At 62.7% G+C, this 17,711-nt stretch overlaps 1 protein-coding gene across 4 annotated transcripts in view; it reads right to left on the bottom strand.

Annotated features, from left to right (window-relative positions):
- The window catches only part of ZFPM1 (zinc finger protein, FOG family member 1), an 88,735-nt gene extending 75,133 nt beyond the window's left edge, over positions 1-13,602 (bottom strand). Inside the window, exons 1-2 of one of the 4 annotated variants that reach the window (XM_030820109.1) lie at positions 13,112-13,602; positions 8,723-8,973 (exon numbers count right to left, since the gene is read on the bottom strand). Coding sequence is in view for 1 of the 4 variants with exons in the window: in XM_030820095.1 (XP_030675955.1) it covers positions 6,639-6,678 (40 nt within the window). In the remaining 3 variants the exon portion in view is untranslated. Of the gene's footprint in view, positions 1-6,638; positions 7,026-8,722; positions 8,974-13,111 lie in introns of those variants that run through there. The other 3 variants (XM_030820095.1, XM_030820123.1, XM_030820101.1) reach the window with 3 other exon arrangements.
- Positions 13,603-17,711: the final 4,109 nt, after the last annotated feature.

The following is a 17,711-nucleotide window of genomic DNA, read 5'->3' as shown; positions in this document are numbered from 1 at the left end:
CGTGCTAAACATGAAAGCTGGTGTTGGGGAGAGGGCAGGACCAGACCACCTCCCTGTTTCTTCCTCACACCAGGGCAGGACTCGAGTCCCGGCCTCTTAGGACCTTCTCATCCTCATCTGAAAAACAGGTGTGCCCATTGAACCAACCGAGGCAGGACGAGGCAGGACACGGCTCTCCCAGAGCCGGGTGGGGAGGTGGACAGGCACGGGCAGGAGCATCATCTCAGTCCCGCCCGCTGCCCTCGCCAAAGGGAAGCCTCAGCCCAAAGAGGGCAAGAGTATGCCAAGGCCACACAGCCTGGGGAGTCGGGATGCGCTGGAGGGAAGGGCCAGCCAGCTAGAGGGTGGGTGTCAGGGGCTGCCCTGACCTGGAACCTGGGGCCGGCGCAGTGACCAGCAGGGTTGAGGGGCCCTTCCAAGGCAGGGCCCCTGTGTGTTTCACATGCTGGGCTGTCCTGGGAGACAGCTTGGGAAGAGGGATTGCTCCATCTCAGATAAGCTGGAAACCACAGATCTGACCCAAGTGATTGACCATGAAGGGGAAGAGGGGGAGGAAGAGGGGGAGGAGGAGGGGAAGGGGGAAAAGGAAGGGGAGGAGGAGGAGGAAGGGGAAGAGCGGAAGGGGGAAGGGGAGGAGGGGGAGCAGGAAAGCCCTTGCCAGACGGCACTGCCAGCCCTGTGGGTGGGCGTTAGGCTGCTGGGGAGGAGGGAGAGAAGGGGGAGGAGAAAGAGGAGAAGGGGGAGGAGGAAGAAGAGGAGGAGGAGGCGGTAGTGAAGGGAAGGAGGAGGAAGGGGAGGAAGGGGAAGGGGAGGAGGGGGAGAGGGTTAGTAGCAGCTGTCTCGGATAACAGGTATTTTCCTTCTAGTCTCACAACAGTGCTCCAGGGGCAGGTACTATCATTACGCTCACTTTGCAGATGGGAAAACAGAGGCTTACATGGGCAGGCCTTGCCCACAGTTCCACGGCCAGTAAGTGGCAGAGCTGTGGTGTGAGCAGGCCATGCCTATTTTGAGCCGAGCGTCCGTCTGGTCATTTATCTGACAGAGTTCCGGGAGGCCCACTCTTTGGGGACGGGACTGACCCAGTCCTGCCCTCAGAGAGCTTGTGGGCCTGAGAGGGGAGCGGGTGGCGGAATGGGCTGGCAAGGCCATCAGGCAGGGGTGGACGGGGCCTCTGAAGGAGCGCTGAGCTGCATGGGGGCCGCCTGCACACAGGCAAATTCCAGGGGCCAAAAGGAGCCAGAGAGGAGCCACCCAAGTCTCAACTTGCACACAGGCCCTAACGAGGGGCTTGGCCCTGACGGGCGCTGGCTCTCCCCTGGTCCGTAAGGCCACACACACTGCCTGCAGCTTGCAGGTGGCTGATCCCTCACCCATGGGGTCATCTGCCTCCTAATGACACAACCAAGGACAGCGCACCCAGAGCGGCAGGACTCACGAAGATCGTGCAGCCAGGCGGGGCGCAGACGACCCCCTCTGCAGGTTCGGAACCCCCTTCCCTTCAGTCTGGGCCACTCCTGCTTGAGTGTAGGGTGGCAGATGAGGTCTGGAGAGCAGACCTGTGGCTGTAGCCTCACTTTCCCCCTCTGTGAAATGGGGTCGGGAGCCACTGGGCACCTCCAGGAATACCCAGGGGTATGGTGGCTGGGTGGGCAGGAGCCCCACCAGGGCCCCGAGTGTGGCTGGGCCGGGTCCGTGGGGTTGGCGATACCAATCGGCCAGGCAACAGCTGCCTCCAGAAGGAGGCTGTCGATGGCAGATAGGCCAGCGGGAGTATTATTCACAATCCCGTCAAGCCCAGGAACGTCTGGTTGGCATAGAAACAGGAGATAAGGGGCACAATTAATGGCATCACATTCCCTCCTCCTTTCTTCCCCAACTGACCCATTTAAATCCCCAGCAGTGCTGGATGCCACGCTGGGTTCCTGGTGACCTCCAGGGAGGGGCTGGCTGGGCTGACGGCGGTCCCAGGCCCAAGGAAGGCCCGGATAAGCCTCCCAGGGGACCCCGTCCCCCGTGCAGTAACGTCTTAGGAAGGAGGCCATCTGGGGAAAGACCTCAGAGGGCCTCTGGTCCCAAAGGCCCATTTCACAGATGTGGAGACTGAGGCTGAGAGAGGCCCAGGGTGGCAGGGCAGACAGAAGCTGGAAGATGGAGAGAAGGCAGCGCAGTGTTCACAGACACACCCTTAAGGAGCGCAGGCCCGGCCACCTGGGTTCCAACTCTGGTTCCATCACTTGCTTGGGCGAGAAACTTCTCTGTGCTTCAGTTTCCCCAGATGTAAAATAGTGATCAGAAGAGGACCTGCTTTAAGTTAATACACAGCCTGGCACAGAGAGGGCTCTTAAGCATTGGCTGTTATGAATATTATTCTTACCATCAAATGAACATGAGCTGGCTGCCTTCCCTAAGGCCCAGGAAAATGGGCAAACCACAACCGGCCCAGAGCTGGGTGATGGCGTGGGCTCCGGGGTCCGCCAGGCCCTGCTGGAGTCCAGGTTTAGGGGTGGTGGGCCTTGAGAGTACCTCCCGATCTCTAATTCCCTCTGCTAAATGTGGCTTGAGGGCAGGTGCGGTGCCCTCAAGTGCTTTGGGAAGCTCAGCTGGTGCCCAGGAGTTCAAGACCAGCCTGGGCAACATAGTGAGACTCCATGTTTATTTTTTAAAAAAATTTTAACCAAGAAAAAAAAAAAAGAGAAAGAAAGACAGAAAAACGTGGCTGGGATCAGGACTCTGAGATGACAGCGATGGCTTCGCAGCCTAAGCACCAAGCAGGCCGCAGGCACCTTCCCCTCAGGGTGGTGACTGGGGACGGGGCAACTGGGCCAAGGACCAGGTAAGCTGAGAGCGGGACCGGCAGCCCCTGGATGGCAGACACTACCATATCCATTTTTCCAACGGGGGAAACTGAGAGCTGTGGAAGTCACATTAACTTGTCCCCTGTGGTTCAGCCCCAGGGTCAGCCAGGCTGCCAAATCCCCTTCTTTCCTGGATGCTCTGCTACCACTCTGGGTCATGAACATGGTAAGGTGGCCCCTGAGAGCCTCAACATCCGGGTGCCTCCCACACATGGAAGGCCAGTGTGGATGGCTCTGTGCAGACATCCCACTCCTGTTCATAACACATCGCAGAAGCCACCCCATCTCCCTCTGGGCCCAACCCAGCCCTCTCTGGAACTGGAACTGGCCCTTGCCAGATGGCACTGCCAGCCCCACGGGTGGGCGTTGGGCTGCTGGGGAGAGCAGGTGGGTGACTTTCAAGCTTGGAGTGAATTAGTCATCCTGTGGCTACCAATAATTTGTTTAATCAAACTCTGAGAGTGTGTGAAAAACACCTTCTTCTGAGCTGCAGCAGCTGCCTGGGCTGGAACAGGAGGGGCTCAGGGACCCCCCCCTCCCGGGCTCCTTCCGGAAGGCCCTACCCAGATGGCCTAGGGCTCTATCTGGCCTGTGGGATCCATGGGCCCTTCCGCTGCAAAGTGCCTCTGTGGACCCTCAATATCTCCAGCCTGACCTGGGGACCCCCACAGCCCTGGGGACCTATTCCTGACTCCGTTTTTCAGAGTAGGAGACCAAGGACCTGACCGACTCCATCACTCCTGACCTCACTCGCACCTGCTGGCACTGGCTGCCCCCCCCCCCCCAGCCCCAGGCACCTCTCAGCCCTTGCTCCCCCGACAGCAGCGGAAAACTGAGGCCAGCCCTACTGTGTCAAAGGTCACCCCCTTCCAAGAAGTGTCCCTGACCACTGGACATGCCCCCTGCTCCCCTTGGCTGCCCCCTCTGCCACTCTCATTTGCCACTGGGACCCAGGGCCTCTATGCATTAGTGCTGGGCAAACAGTGCTCAGCCCAGGCAGGTCTGCGGTGACTCCTCACCAGGGTACACGGGCCTCCCCCAAAGCAGCCTGGGCCATGGAAACCACCTTGATTTTTTTTTTTTTTTTTTCAAGAAAACTCCAAGCAGTGTACACTTGGTTCTTGCTAGGAACTACCAGCAACGCCAGCATGATTCAAAGGGAAAACACCCTCTCTCCCTCTGAAGGTGACAAACCCACCTCTAGCGGTCTCTCACCACCTACGAGGACTCGGGGCGGGGTGTCTTCCCTCTTCCCCCTCCTGGCCCTGGCAAAGCCAGTTTTCTTTCATTTTGACGGACTGTACCACCGGCCACAGGGGAGGATCAACTTCTTGGCAATTAAGTGTGTTTGGGGAGAAAACTCCCCCAGACAGACCAGCGCAGAGACGCCGGCTCCCCGGCCCCAACCCGGGCCGTTCCATGCCCCCACTCGCCCCAGTCGCGACGCCCCCGCGCTATTCTCCAACCCGGCCGGGCCTGGTGGCCAAAGATAAGGCCTGTTATCGCTCTTGGCGATCGCCATCGGGCCGACCGGCCAGGCGCTTATCAGAGCTCACATCGACTCGGGCGGGAGGAAAGCCCAGCGGGCTGGGGGCGCCGGGGGTCCCGAGCTGCCCCGGCCCCGCGCTCCCCGTCGGCAGCCCGGCCTATCGCCTTCGCCATCTGGCCGGCCAAGGCCGCGCTCCCGCCTCGCCCTGCCCCCGCTTCCACGTTTGAAGTTAATAAATGGAAGCGCCTATCGCAGCCACCATCGGTTGCGCGCCTTATCAGCGCGGCAGATCTATCTCCGCACGGAACAAAAGGCGCACAGAGGCGCGGGCAGCTGCGCCAGGGCTTTGAAGGGGGCGCGGGTGGGGGGTGGGCGGCCCGAAGCGCTCGGCCCCCTCCGCTCTGCACTCGCGGCCCGGCCGCAGGTGAGGCCAGGGCAGCGGGCAGGCACAGGCGCTGGCAGAGGGCGGGCGGGCGCCGCCGCTTGGTGACAATCAGCCTTCGCATCGTAAAGTGCTGAGATCTGCCAGGGGGAGGAGGCGCCCCGGGCCGCCAGCGACAGGGAGGGTCCGCGGCCCTGCCTCCCTCGTCCGGGCCCTTTCTCTGCCCCGGTCCCGGGCCGCAACGAGGATGGGCCGCGACGGCTCACCGTGCACCCGCCGCGGTCCCAGTTTCCAAAGTGCGCGCGCTCTGCCCGCCCCGCTGGGCTGGGCTACGGGCTCTCGCTGGCGCTGGCGGCCTTATCAGCGCTGGAGATCAGTTCCCAACCTGCGATCTCCCTGCCCGAGCTATCTGCATTTCTCATCACAGCGAAACACACACACACACACACACACACACACACACCCCAGAACCGAACACAGGCACTCAGGGGAGGAAGGAAAAAGAAACCAGAGCACAAGCGCGGATCGGGACCTGTGGGTGGTTTTTAATACTTGAGTTGACATGATAGAAGGCGACTTTCGGAAAACAGGTCCCGTTTGCGCCGAGGGAGTTGGGTTACGGGAACCGGCTCATGCCTGTGATCCCCGCATCGGGAGACCTCCTGAGTAGGGAAGCTCCCACAGGCCCCGCACAAGGGGTCCTGGCGGCAGTGGTCGTGTGGACAAAGGAGGTAGTGCCCGGCTGGGCAGCGGGCGGGTTTCCGTCGTGGCCTCCTGGCAGGGTTCAGACGACCTGCCCGTCAGGCTCCGGGGAGGCGCCCCGGGGAGGAAGACCTGTGCCTGGGCCCTAACTGTGAGGCACAAAGTTATTATTGGCGTAGGGTGGGGAGGGGAGCTTCCTGTGCTCTTGCTCCCTCCTGGCATAGCCCAGAGGCCCAGGCCAGACAGTGGCCCCGACAGCGCAGTTCTCATCGTGGGGGCACTGGCAATGTGGCGGCGGGGCAGCAGCCTCTGACCGGGCAGGGAGCCGGACCAGCGAGAAACTTAGTCGCGTGCAGGGGCGACCTCGGCCCGGGGCTGCGTCCTGGGAGGCCCTTCTCTGACTCACAGCAGCCCCCTGGGATGCCAGGGGGTGCCCGCGGGCATCCGAGGGCAACATTTGTTGCCCATGCCGCCTTGCCTGGGACACTTACAGGGTCCAGGAGGTGTCACCAGGCAGGCAGGGCCTGGGTTCAGGACTCCAGCGCTAGGGCACGGGGTGGGGGTGTCTGGGGGGCTGCAGCCAAGTGCCTAGGCTGCGGCAGCTGCGCTCTACCCCCTCCCCTGTCCTGCGGCTCTGCGACGGCACCGGTGGGTGTGGGCGCGGGCCGGTCCCTGCCACTTGGCCAGGCATCTCCGCGGCCCCGGGTGTCCCCTCTCCCTCCCAGGTCTCTCTCTTCGCTTCTAGATACAAAGCCTGGGAGAGTCAACCGAGCGAGATAAGATCACAATTTCAGCCCGTCCCGACAGAACGATCTTATCAGGACGGGACTTGCAGAATGGAATATTTTAAACTTTATCTGAGCCCAGATCGGGGCCGCCCTATCGCTGCACCATCTCGCCGATGCGGGGGAGGGGCAGGCCGCGAGGGGCCGAGCGCTGCCCGGGCCGCGCCCCCAACCACCCTCCTCCCGGCCTCCGGGCGGCCTCCTCCTGGGCTGGACCCCCCGGTGCCCAAGCCGAGACGCGGGGGCCCAGGCTGCCGGCGGAGATTAGATTACGGCGCGCTTGGCACAGCGCGGGGGGCGCGGCGCGGGGTGAAGGTCGCCGGCGCCCGGGGCAGAGCGGGGACGGGCGGGGGCGGCGCTGGCGGCGGGGCCCCGGCGGGGGTCGGGCGCGCGGCGGGAACGGCGGGCAAAGTTTGACTCACGCTTGATCTGCCGGGGGTTGCTCTGTTTCCTCCTGGACATGTCTCCGGCGCCGCGCGCCCTCCCGGCGGCCGCCTCTAGCCCCGGGCGGGCGGCGGCGGGCGGCGGGGGCGCGGCGGCGCCGCGGGGCCGCTCATGCCCCCGGCCCCCGGTCTCCGCGGCCGCCCTGGCCCGCGCCCCCAGCCCGCGCGCCCAGCCCCGGAGCCGCTGGAGCTGCCGCGGAGGCCCGAGAGGCCACGGTCCTGCGTTGCGGGCGCACGGACTGCCCGGCGTGGGGGTGCCGGCTCTTCCGCTCCCGCGCACTCGCCGCCGCCGCCGCTCGGCTTTTCTCAATGGAACCCGCGGGCGGCGAGCGGCGGAGCAGGCGGCCACTGCGAGGGCGCTCCGGGCGGGCTGGAGGCGCGGGGCGGGGCCGGGCCTGAGCGTCGTCAGCCGCCGCGCCTCCCGCCCCGCCCCGCTCCTCCAGCCCGGCCCTGCACCTCTCCGGCTCCGCCCCCAGCGCCGCGGCCACGCCCCCGCCCGCCCGGCTCTTCACTGCTCTGGCTCCGCCCCCAGAGCCGCGACCGCGCCCCCGCCCGCCTAGCTCTTCACCGCGCTGGCTCCGCCCCCAGCCCTGCGGCCCCGCCCCTGTCCGGCTGGGCCTTCAAGGCACTGGCCCCGCCCCGCTCGATGCCCTGCCCCTTCCTGGTTCGGCCCCGCCCCCGCCCCGGGGAGACCTCTAGCCTCCCTCACGCCTCTTTTGCCCGGAGGCCATGTCCCCAGGCCGGGCTGAGACTCTGAGACCTATTCGGTTCTGTTCTGCTGCCCCGCGGCACCGCATCCTGCGCCCTGCCTCTCGGCGCCAGCTCTGCCTCCAAACCTCCCCCGACCTGGTTGGGCCCTGAGACGCCGAGGCTCCGCCCCCGCACTATAACTCCGCCCCCAGCCCTTGCTCCCTCCCCAGACCCCTGGGCTCGGCCGCCCGCTCCACGTGCGCGGTGGGGGCAGTGACAACCGGCTCGGGAAGCCCGAGACCATGACGCCCACGTTTGTCTTGGGCCAGACTTGGGGTGTGGAGCGGATTCGGGCCGGGGAGGGGGCTTCCGTCCCAGACTGCGATGGGGTCCCCCACCTGCGGTGGCCCCCAAATGGTGTCAGTTTGCGCCTTCAGGACAGCAAGGAGAGTAGGATCTCGGGTCTTCCCCCATGAGCTCAGACCAGGCTGGAAATCGAGGAGGGGGCGCGGGAGCCGGCAGCACTGGGCGTTGCCACTTGGGGCCTCTTTCCTAACCGAGCCTCCCCAGGGCGCCCCGCAGGAGACCCACGAAGGAATTGCCCACACCGCGCGGGCCACAGCACCCTCTTGGAGCAGTCAGAGGTCAGCGAGGTTTGTGGGCGCGGTGCTGTCAGCTCAGGCCTGGAAATGGAGAACTGTTGCCCTCTGGGGTGTGTTCAAGAGCCCCACTTCACGGAGGATCAGGGAATTACTCAAGGTCACGCATTGGGGGGTCTGTCCCCCACTCCCAGCTGAGTTGTATCTTCTCCTTTTAATATTCTAGGCCTACACTTGCTGCCTGCTCCCCCATCCCCCATACTCATAAGAAACGGGCGTGAGTGGGCCCAGGGGCAGACAGGAAGGACCCCTCCCACCTGACAATGAGATCATCGCACAGCAGGACAGTCACACCACCCGCCAGCCTGCTGGGAGCTCCTAAGACCCCACCTCGTGCCAACTTCTGTGACCTATTCCCTGGCTCCAAGGAAGGGGAGAAGTGGGGGCTTACCCTCAGAGCCTGGGCTCTCTCCCGGGCACAGAAGAGTGGCGGGTGGGTAGGAGACGCAGGGGTACGACACTGGATACGTGCCGCCCCTCCCCACTGCCATGGACAGACAGGAACACTGAGACCAGGAAGCCAAGAGAGCTGCCCAGGGGCATACGGGTCCTCCAGCCCTTCCTGCTCTCTGCCAGGGTCCAGTGGGCACAGCCTTCCCACAGCTGCTCTCCGGAGGGGGTGGGGCCCATGTCTGATTGGTTCACTCAACCCAGGATCTCCCCCCAACCCCCCCCCCCCCCCCCCAATGCTTGTCAACTGGATGGAGCAACTACCTGTCTGGGTTTCCCACCGGGCCTCGCCTCCTTCCCCAAAGGAGACCACTTTACAGTATGTGGACCTGGGAGTTAGGGGAGTTCCTGGAGGAGGTGGCTATGGGCTGGCACCTGGACTGGGTCTGAAGCTCCACGCACAGCAAGTGGCACCCAGGCTGGCGCTGCTGGAATGGGCAGAGATCTGTGTTGAGGTGGATTCCGAGGGTCAGCAGGAGATAGCCAGGATCATCCACGACTGATGTCTGTCTAGGCTGCAGGAGGAGACAATGGGAATCATTTTGGCTGTTGCTTTGCCTGATCTGATTTATTTCTATGAGCCATATATAGATGAAAACATGGAGGGACACGCCCAGGGCAGCCAGCGAAGGGGGCAGGCGGCAGGTCCAGACCACACCTGCTGCCCTGGCTCCGTCACTCGCAAGGCCCCATGCAAGATGAAAATATGAAAATGTGGAGCCCCCTTGATCAAAACCCCAAAACCCCAGGGCATCAAGGGCAGGATGTTGAGCCCTTTGTGGTGCCCTTCCCAGCTCAGGCCCTGTGCCCCTGCACCAGTCACAGTTCCCCTAACCCTGCCAGGGCTGCTTTTGTAGCACATTCCTTCTACACTCTGTCCCGGAGGCAGGCATTATTACAGATGAGAAAACCGCAGCCGAGAGGGGAGGCTGCCTGCTGATGTCGAGTGGTAAAGTTGCAGGACCTTGCACACGCCATTAAACCCTCAGGGAGGTCATACAGTGAGGAAGAGAAACAAGGCATGCTGTCTAGAGGATGGCCTGCGGGAGCCCAGAGCAGGAGCAGCCATCTCTGCCTGGGGAAATCAGAGAAGGCTTTCTAGAGGAGGTGACATCCAAGTGGGGCTTTCCAGGAGTCCCTGATCAGGTGGGAGAGGAACAGGATGTGGGGTTGCTGAGGCTGTCCAGGCTGAGCCCGCCTGGGACCTCCACCCCCCACCTGCTGCCCATTGTGAACCCCAGTTTCCATCTGCCCCTGCACGTTCTTGAGGTGTGTTGAGATTCACATCCAAAGTCACTGGTGGGGAAGTTGGAATTGCATTCAGCCTGCACTGGGTTCTCCCCTGCTGGCTCCCAAGGAGAGCAGGGCCTGGAACACATAGGAAGTGCTGTCTGGCAGTGGCCTGGAGACCGCCTCCCCTCCAAAAACCACCTCAGCCCAAAGAGGACATTTTTGGGGTTTGAGCAGTGGGGGTGTGCAGGGGGGCTGGGCCAGTGGATATGGAAGTCCAGCCTTCTATTGGGAGTAGAGGGGTGTGAGGGGGCAAATGCCTTACTATGCCTCTACTCTGCCTCAGCCCTGCCCCTGATGCTGGGTCGGTTTGAGGGGAGGTTCTCCTGTGCGTTGCTGACCCTGTACATTTGGAGGTAAGGGAGGAGGCGCTCTGAGATGACCTAAGGGCTTCCCAGCTCCCCAGCCTCCCCTCCTCTTTCCAGGACCTGTGTCAGCATCACCAGCACAGCACTGACTTTGTGCTGCCAGGCTGTGCCAGGTCCATGCCACCTTTACACAACTGGCTGGGGTGGGGGCTCAAGTTACCCCCATATTACAGATGCAGAAACCCAGGCTTGGAGTGGGCCAGTTGCTTTTCAGGGGTCCTATGTCTTGGAAGTGCTGGAGCTGGGAGGGAGCCCGGGAACTCCAGAGCCCATGTTCTTCACTCTGAATGGGACGTTGGGAAAACTGGGTTTGAGTCCTGGCTCTGCCACTTTCCCTCCTACCTGTGGGCTATCGGCCGTGGACCTGGCTCCTCTGACGGGCCAGTGCGGAGCTGCCCCAGCCCAGGAAGGCCGCCGGGGGCTGGGCAGCAGCTGTGGATGGGTGAGGGGCTAATTGTAGCACCACCTATGTGCCACGCCGACTGTTGAGCTGTGACTCAAGGAGCCACAGAATGTTCTAGGAACTTAAGCTGGACGTTGAAGGATGAGGATGGAGAATGCTCAAAAAAGAGTGATGGGAGAGAGAAGGGCATTTCTGATGGAGAGGGTGCAGGGACAGAAGCTGGAGGCCGGGGAGGGTGCAACCGGGGCCGCAGCGGCTGCAGGGCTGGTGCACCTGGAGGTCAGGCCATGTGAGGGCCTCGGAACCAGGCTGCACCCAACTCCTCTGTCTGCTCCCCACCACTCCCCACAGCTGGCCCATCACCAGGATCTGTGACTTCACTTCCTTATGGCTCTGAGAGGCCCCTCCCACCCTGCTCCAAACCTTCATCAGCCTCATCTTGCCCACTCTCCCCGACCCTGGCTGGTCCCTGATGGAAGGCTGAAGCCAGCGGGGCCTCCTAAGAGGCATGTGTCGTAGCCTCAGGCTCTGCCCTTCCTTCATCCTGGAGCCTCCCTGTATGTGGGTCCAGGGGTCCCCCTTGGCACAAGCTATTGGGCTGCCGGGTGCACCCTTCCTTCCGTTGCCTGGCCTGGTCTGCCCACCCCTCCTGAGGGAATCCCCTGAGTTCCCCAGGCAGGCTCAGGCCTCTCTGTCCCAGCGTGCAGGGCAGGCCCAGCTGTCTCCTCTTCCGCAGCCAGCGCTGCCCTCCTACAGCAGCAGCCACGGCAGACACTGAGGAGGGCCTTTCTGAGCCAGGCTGCACATTTGCATATGTCAGCACACTGCTCACAGCAGCTCTCTGCAGAAGGAGCTGCCAGAATTCCCATTTGCCAGATTCGTAAACAGAGGTTCAGAGAGGGGAAGTCACTTGACTGAAGCAACAAAGCAGGGAAGCGCAGAGCAGGACTCTCCCGGGGACCCGCATGCTCTAAAACGCACAGGGGCAGCCGAGTTAGGGGAAGGGACCCCAGGACCTGTCCTGGGCTCCCCACCCGGGCCGGGCCTCACTTCCCCCACTGCCAGTCATCCCCAGGCCTTGGCGCCGCCGGGCAGCCGTGCCAGGGGCCCATTCTGACATTTGTCCACGCTGGCTCTGTGAAGGGTTTAATTAACTCCCTGTTTCAATGGGGGGATAATGAGTTTTAAATACCACGTGACTCCATAAGGAGGTCAGGCAGCAGCAAAGATGTCAAAATAAATTAAGTTAGGAATTGGGAGGCCACCCGCCGTGGGGGGTGCTCTGGTCGGCTCTGGGGTGCTGCCTGGGCCGCCCCGGGCGGGGACTGCTGCTGTGGCCCCGTCGTCACTGGGGCTGGTTCTGGCTTTGGAGACGGGGCTCAGGCAGTCCTACCCTCAGCCGGGACCCATCTGATCTATCAGACATACGAGGACAGCAGAAAGCGGGCTTGGCCCGGGACCACGCTGGATAAGCCCCTCTCCTGTGGGTCTCACAAGCTTTGCCCTCCAAGAGCCCATGGCCAGGCTCTTGCCTGGAGACCGTCCTTGGATATCAGCCAGGAGTGACCTTTCACGCAACTGCCCGTCTGTCCCATTTATCCGGCGGGGCAAGGTGATACCAGTGAAGACAGGAAATCTGATCTGGACATTTCTTAGTCTCTGAGAGTGAGGGTCACGTACATCACAGATAGGACTCGCTTCCTTCCTCTCTCTCTCCTCTCCCTCCTTTCCTTCCTTCCTTCCCTCCTCCTCCCCTCTTCCCTCCCTTCCTCCTTCTTCTGTTTTTTTTTTTTTTTTTTTTTTTTTTTTTTTTTTTTGAGACAGGAGTCTCACTCTGTCCCCCAGGCTGGAGTGCAATGGTGCAATCTCCGCTCATTGCAACCTCTACCTCCCAGGTTTAAGTAATTCACCCTGCATCAGCCTCCCAAGTAGCTGGGATTACAGACACCTGCCACCATGCCCGGCTAATTTTTGTATCTTTAGTAGAGACAGGGCTTCACCATGTTGGCCAGGCTGGTCTTGAACTACTAACCTCAGGTGACCCGCTCACCTCCCAAAGTGCTGGGATTATAGGCGTGAGCCACTGCACCCGGCCTCCCTTCCTTCTTTCCATCCATAAATATGTCTTGAGCTCCCAACCCAGGTACTGAGATTAGGCAGTGAACACACACAAGTCGTCACTGTGTGTGATGGACTGTACCAGGCGGAGGTGGTGGCCAACAGCAGTGAGTGGACAGCGGACGACACGGGGGGCTTCCATGTGCTATAAATCAGGTGGGGCAGGGGTTGCCATCTGACCAGGTGTCTAGGGGAGACCCCGTAACACTTGGGGAGGGTTTCGGGAGGAGGGCAGAGCCAGCGCGTGGCTGAGGCAGGCTGTGGGCTGCAGCTCAGTTCCCCCGTCTCTGTCCCCCTTGGGCTTGGCCCCATGGCCCTGTGACCCACTTCGGTCAGTGGAGCGCCAGCAAATCGGAGGCAAGCAGAGGCTCACGGAACAGGTGTGTGCACGGCTTCCTGAGGACGCCTGACCTGGGGCCTTGAGGATGAAAAACCGCCTGGAGGTGGGAGGTGTGCAGCCCTGCCCCTGCTGACCTGCTGGTGAGTGGCAGCTGCCAGAATGAGCCCAGGTGAGGCCAGAAGAAAGTCCGCCCAGCCGACCTGTGGAAGCTTGGCCTGTCGTCAGTCCTTCTGTTTTCAGCCACCAGCTTGGGGGCTGTTTGTGACACGGGCGTGGATGGTGCAGAAGAACGCGGGTGAGCGGAGGCAGGGGCTGAGCACGGCTGCGGGACGCAGTGGCTGCGCATCTGGCACCGCTGGGGAAGCTCTTGGCACAGGACCCGAGGCACGATGAGGAGCCAGGAAAGCTGTGCGCCATGGCGAGGTCGGTCCGGGCAGGACATCGAAAGCGACCGTGGCCTGTGTAGTTGGTCCTGGGCGATGCTGCAGGGAGACCTGTTTGGTTTTCAAGCAGAACTTAGGAGCAATATGCGAGAGTGTGGGTATGCCAGGCTGCAGAGAAAACTGCCACGCATTTCCCGTCTCTCTCGCCAGAGAAAGATGCTCTAAGGAAGCCCTGGCCTCAGAGTGAGCAGCTGGTCCAAGGTGTGGCTGCAAGACCGCGTGTCTGGCCCCCGGAAGACCCTGTTGCTGCATCTGGACATCGGCCTCCAGAATCTGAAGAGCTCGGCCACACAGCAGCCGTGGCCGGCAGAGTGGAGAAGGGTCTGTCCATGAAGGTCGAAGGGGCCTTGCTCTGGTGGATGCGCCATGAGATGAGATGGAAGGAGGTGGAGACAACACAGAGTGTGAAGAGCCCCGGGACCCCATGACCTTCACCAGGGAGGGGAGCGACGGGAGGTCCCTGAACGGCAGACTCAGCCGCCTCGAGGAGAGGACACTCCAGTGTGGAACCAGGCCCCAGGCGGCTGGGCTAACAGCACAGTCACTGTCGGGGGCAGGGCCCGGGCTTCAGAACTGCCTGTGGCAGTGACTGATGCGTGCCGCCCTCCTCCCAGTTCCCGACAGGGGCATCGGTGGCGTTTGTCCTACACCCCGTGCCCCGCACCCCGAGGCATGGGCATGCTTCACCGGAGGAATGGCTCGATGGCCTCAGCGACGCCTGGCCCTATCTAAATGTCAGGGCCCTGGGCCTGAGCCTGACGCTGAGGCACGGTGAGAGTTTTGGGGAGACTTTTGGAGGGGTGAGTGTGCCCTGCATCTGGGTGGAATATAAATAATTTGTGGCCAGAGGGCAACGGTGATGGTTTTAAAACATGGCTCCAGGATCTGTGACACACCTCTGTGCGGGCGCGGAGACCCAGGCCCCGTCTTGGATTTTGGCTCTGCGACTGCTTGGCCGGAAGGATGTGCAGGAAGCTATGCCACTTCGGCTCCCAGCCCAGCCCTCCAGAGGCCGGCGGCGTCTGGGTCTCGTCTCTGGGGACCCTCGACGTTGGAACTCAATCACCATGTTCAATGGAAGCTCACTCGGAGACACCAGCCCCAGCAGGTGCCACGGGCAGCAGAAGAGCTGTGCCCACCCCGTCCTGCCCAAGTGGTAGATTTGTGAGCAAAAGACATGACAGTTGTTCTGCGCCACTGAGTGCTGGGGTGGCTTTTCATGCAGCCAGAGATGACTGAGACAGAAGATGGGAGATGGAGTCGGAGAGGGGCAGGGCCCCAGCTGCGCCAGGCCCTCGTGGGCGAGGAAGCACCGCGTGACTTTGATTCCGCAAGCCTTGCAGCAGGGGCCCAGGTCAGTGTGGAAGGCGCCAGCAGCGGCGTGTGCTTCTCTCCTCATAGAGAGAGTGCCACTGCCTGGCGTGAGGCCAGCAGTTCACAAACGCCATCTCACTCCTCACCACAGTCCCGGGAGGTCTCATGGAGCCCATTTTACAGACAGGGGAAACTGAGCCTGCAGTGTGAAATCCAGCCGGGCGCAGGGAGCCGCAGCTCCTTGCCTGGAATCGAGCCCTCAGAGGGAGCTGCTGGGAGCCAGGGCTGGAAAGGGTCTTGGTGGTCACTTGGTCCATTTAACGGAGGGAATAACTAAGGCCCGGTGGGGGGTTGCTGGTGACCAGCCTGAGGACTCTGCCCCAAGCTCAGGGCTCTGCTGCTCCTCAGTACCTCCTTGTGCTGGCAGAACACATCTGCCCCCTCCTTGGGCCCAGAAGCAGCCCTGGGGTTCTCTCGGGCAGCGCAGGCCAAGGGGCAGTGTGTTCACCTCCCTGCTGTGCCCCGGGCCTTGGGGAGGACCAGCTCTTCCTCCTCTCATCACGGCCACGCGGCTGGTCAGCGAGACAGACACTGCACTGGGGAAAGGGCTCTGCTGCCTCTCCTCAAGGCCACGGCAGCTGGTCAGTGAGACAGACGCTGCATTGGGGAAAGGGGCCGTGGCCTTGGGACCCAGGCCAGGGCAGGCCTGGAAAGACAGACGCCCCTGGGCCTCAGCGTGGCTGTCCTGGGGCTGCAATCCACCCAGAATTGGGGACTGCCTCCCGCTGCATCCCAGATGGAACCTGGCGTGACCTGCTTGCTGTCCTTGCGCCGGGAGGGGGAGACACTGGGGCTGGAACCCCCAGCTTCAGCTGCATCTCTGTGGCCCATACGTGGCACGTGGACAGAGGACGCAGGCAGCACTGAGCTCCCCATGGGCTCCAGGGCCTCCAAGTCCCGTCACCTCCGGTGGTTTCAAGGAATCCCCACATCAGCTGCCCCAAAGTCACCAGGACACAGCCCCTTCCCCGGAGCCAGCCCTCTCTATCCCCCTCTCCCCACTGTGTGAGCCCGGCCATCCACACATCTTCTCAGGAGACCAGATGCTTCAAAGTGTAGGAGTGTATAGGAGAGCCTGCTTTCAATAATGAGTTTTCTGGTAAACTGTCCTGGTAAACTGTTCCCTGAGGAGGGTGTGCCCCCATCCCGCAGAACCCCCGACCCTGCCCTGCACACCTCCTCTGTGTGTGGCGGGGTGCGGGGATGAAGCCAGGCCTGCCGCTCACCACTGGCACCCTCCTACCCTCCCTCTGCTTCCTCGCCCCACAGGGTGAGACCCAAGGGCACCTGGCATGTGCTCCCCTGCCTGCGTCTCCTCCACGGCTGCCCGCCCCCTCTGTCTCCTCAGCCTGGCCCAGGGCACCCACTTCTCTCCTACACCACTTCCCCAGCGGCTTTGGGGTCAGGCCTTGCAATCTAGCTGTGGATGATGGGAAATAACGCGGCTGTCTATGGGAGATCTCTGCATACTCATAGCCTCCCCGCCTCCCCGCCTCCCCCTGCTGCTTCGGGGCAGCCCAACAGCTGTGCTGGCCACAGAGGGACTCTGCAGTCTTGGGGCAAACTGGGCCTTAGAATCCTGGGTAGGAGAGACGGGGTCCCCAGATTGGGAGGGCTGGTGTGGATGGTGACCCTGGCTGTGCCCAGGGGGAGGGCTGGTGTGGACAGTGAGCCTCGCTGTGCACAGGGCGAGGCCTCAGTGTCCATTCCCTCTCAGGGGTCCCCACAGGGCCTGCACAGCTCACGCCCAGTGCTCCTCTGCTCCCAGCTCAAACACCTGTCCTTCAGGGAAACCTGCAGGGGCTCCGCAGCACTTGCTCCTGTGGCTGTGTGTGCGACTGGCAGGCACCTGAGTGCACCCTAGGGGCTGAGTAGGCGTGTGTGCATGTGTGCGTGCGGGCGTGCGTCTGAATGCCCAGGTGTCCGCAGGGGTGAGGCTGTGCTGTGTGCATATGTGCAGTCGAGGGCTTCCCACCTGTCTGTCCCCTTTAGTGTATGGAGGTGCCGGGTGTGCACGTGGGTGGTTTGCAGGTCAAGTGGGTGGGGGGTCGGCAGGTGCCGTGCCTCTGGAGGCTGCAGGCGGCCGCCCTGCCCAGGTGAAGTCCCCCTGGCCGGGCGAATGCTGCCACCTGGTGGCCAGGCGGGGGCCGTCCATGTCGTGGGTCTCCAGCCAAACGGTGGTTTCAGGCCCCGCAGGAGGAGGGGTGAGTGGACAGGGGGCAGGGCTCACTCCTGGCAGTCCCTGAGCAGGGCCTCAGATGGCCTAGAGCAGCGGCCCTCCAACATCAGCCCCCGAGGCTGGTGGGAGCGAGTGCCCAGCCCATCCCAGAGCCGCTGACCCAAGTGGAGTGCCCTGGATGCTGCTGGCCGGGGCCCTGCCTGAGACACACTGCGCTAAACAGGAGCGAGTGTCCCAGACTGCAGACCTGGCAGAACCTCGAGGGTCTCCACCCATGAAGTCCATGGGACCCTTTCACACGCTGAGCCCAGACAGGCAGCCCCGTGACCCACCGCTGCCCTAACACCAACTCGGAGACCCATGACCCACTGCTGCCCCAACACCAACTCAGAGCCCTGTGCGGGGGGCAAGGTCCTTTCCATGCCCTTCCCTCCAACCCCCGTCTACGGCACTTCTGCGGAGCCTCCTCCCTGGAGATGAAGCCATCCGCTCACCCACCAGGCATAGTCCCTGTGCCAGACCAGCACTTGTTCAGAAGGCCCCGCCTGGGGGCTGCGTCTGCTGGCTTCCCTGAGCCAGGCTCACTGCACAGTGGGTGGGCAACGTGAGCAAAGGGGGTGGGCAGATGGCCGCACCAGCCCCTCCCGCAGGCAGGCCTGGCCCAGGCTGCTCTGTGGCCTCTGCCACCGTCAGGGCTGGGAAGACCCCAAAACCAGGGTTTGAGCAGAGAGTCACCCA

This window comes from Nomascus leucogenys, chromosome 2, assembly GCF_006542625.1.
Source record: "Nomascus leucogenys isolate Asia chromosome 2, Asia_NLE_v1, whole genome shotgun sequence".
NCBI lineage: Eukaryota > Metazoa > Chordata > Mammalia > Primates > Hylobatidae > Nomascus > Nomascus leucogenys.
The sequence above is the reverse complement of the archived record's forward strand: the minus strand, read 5'-3'. Positions and strand labels throughout refer to the sequence as shown.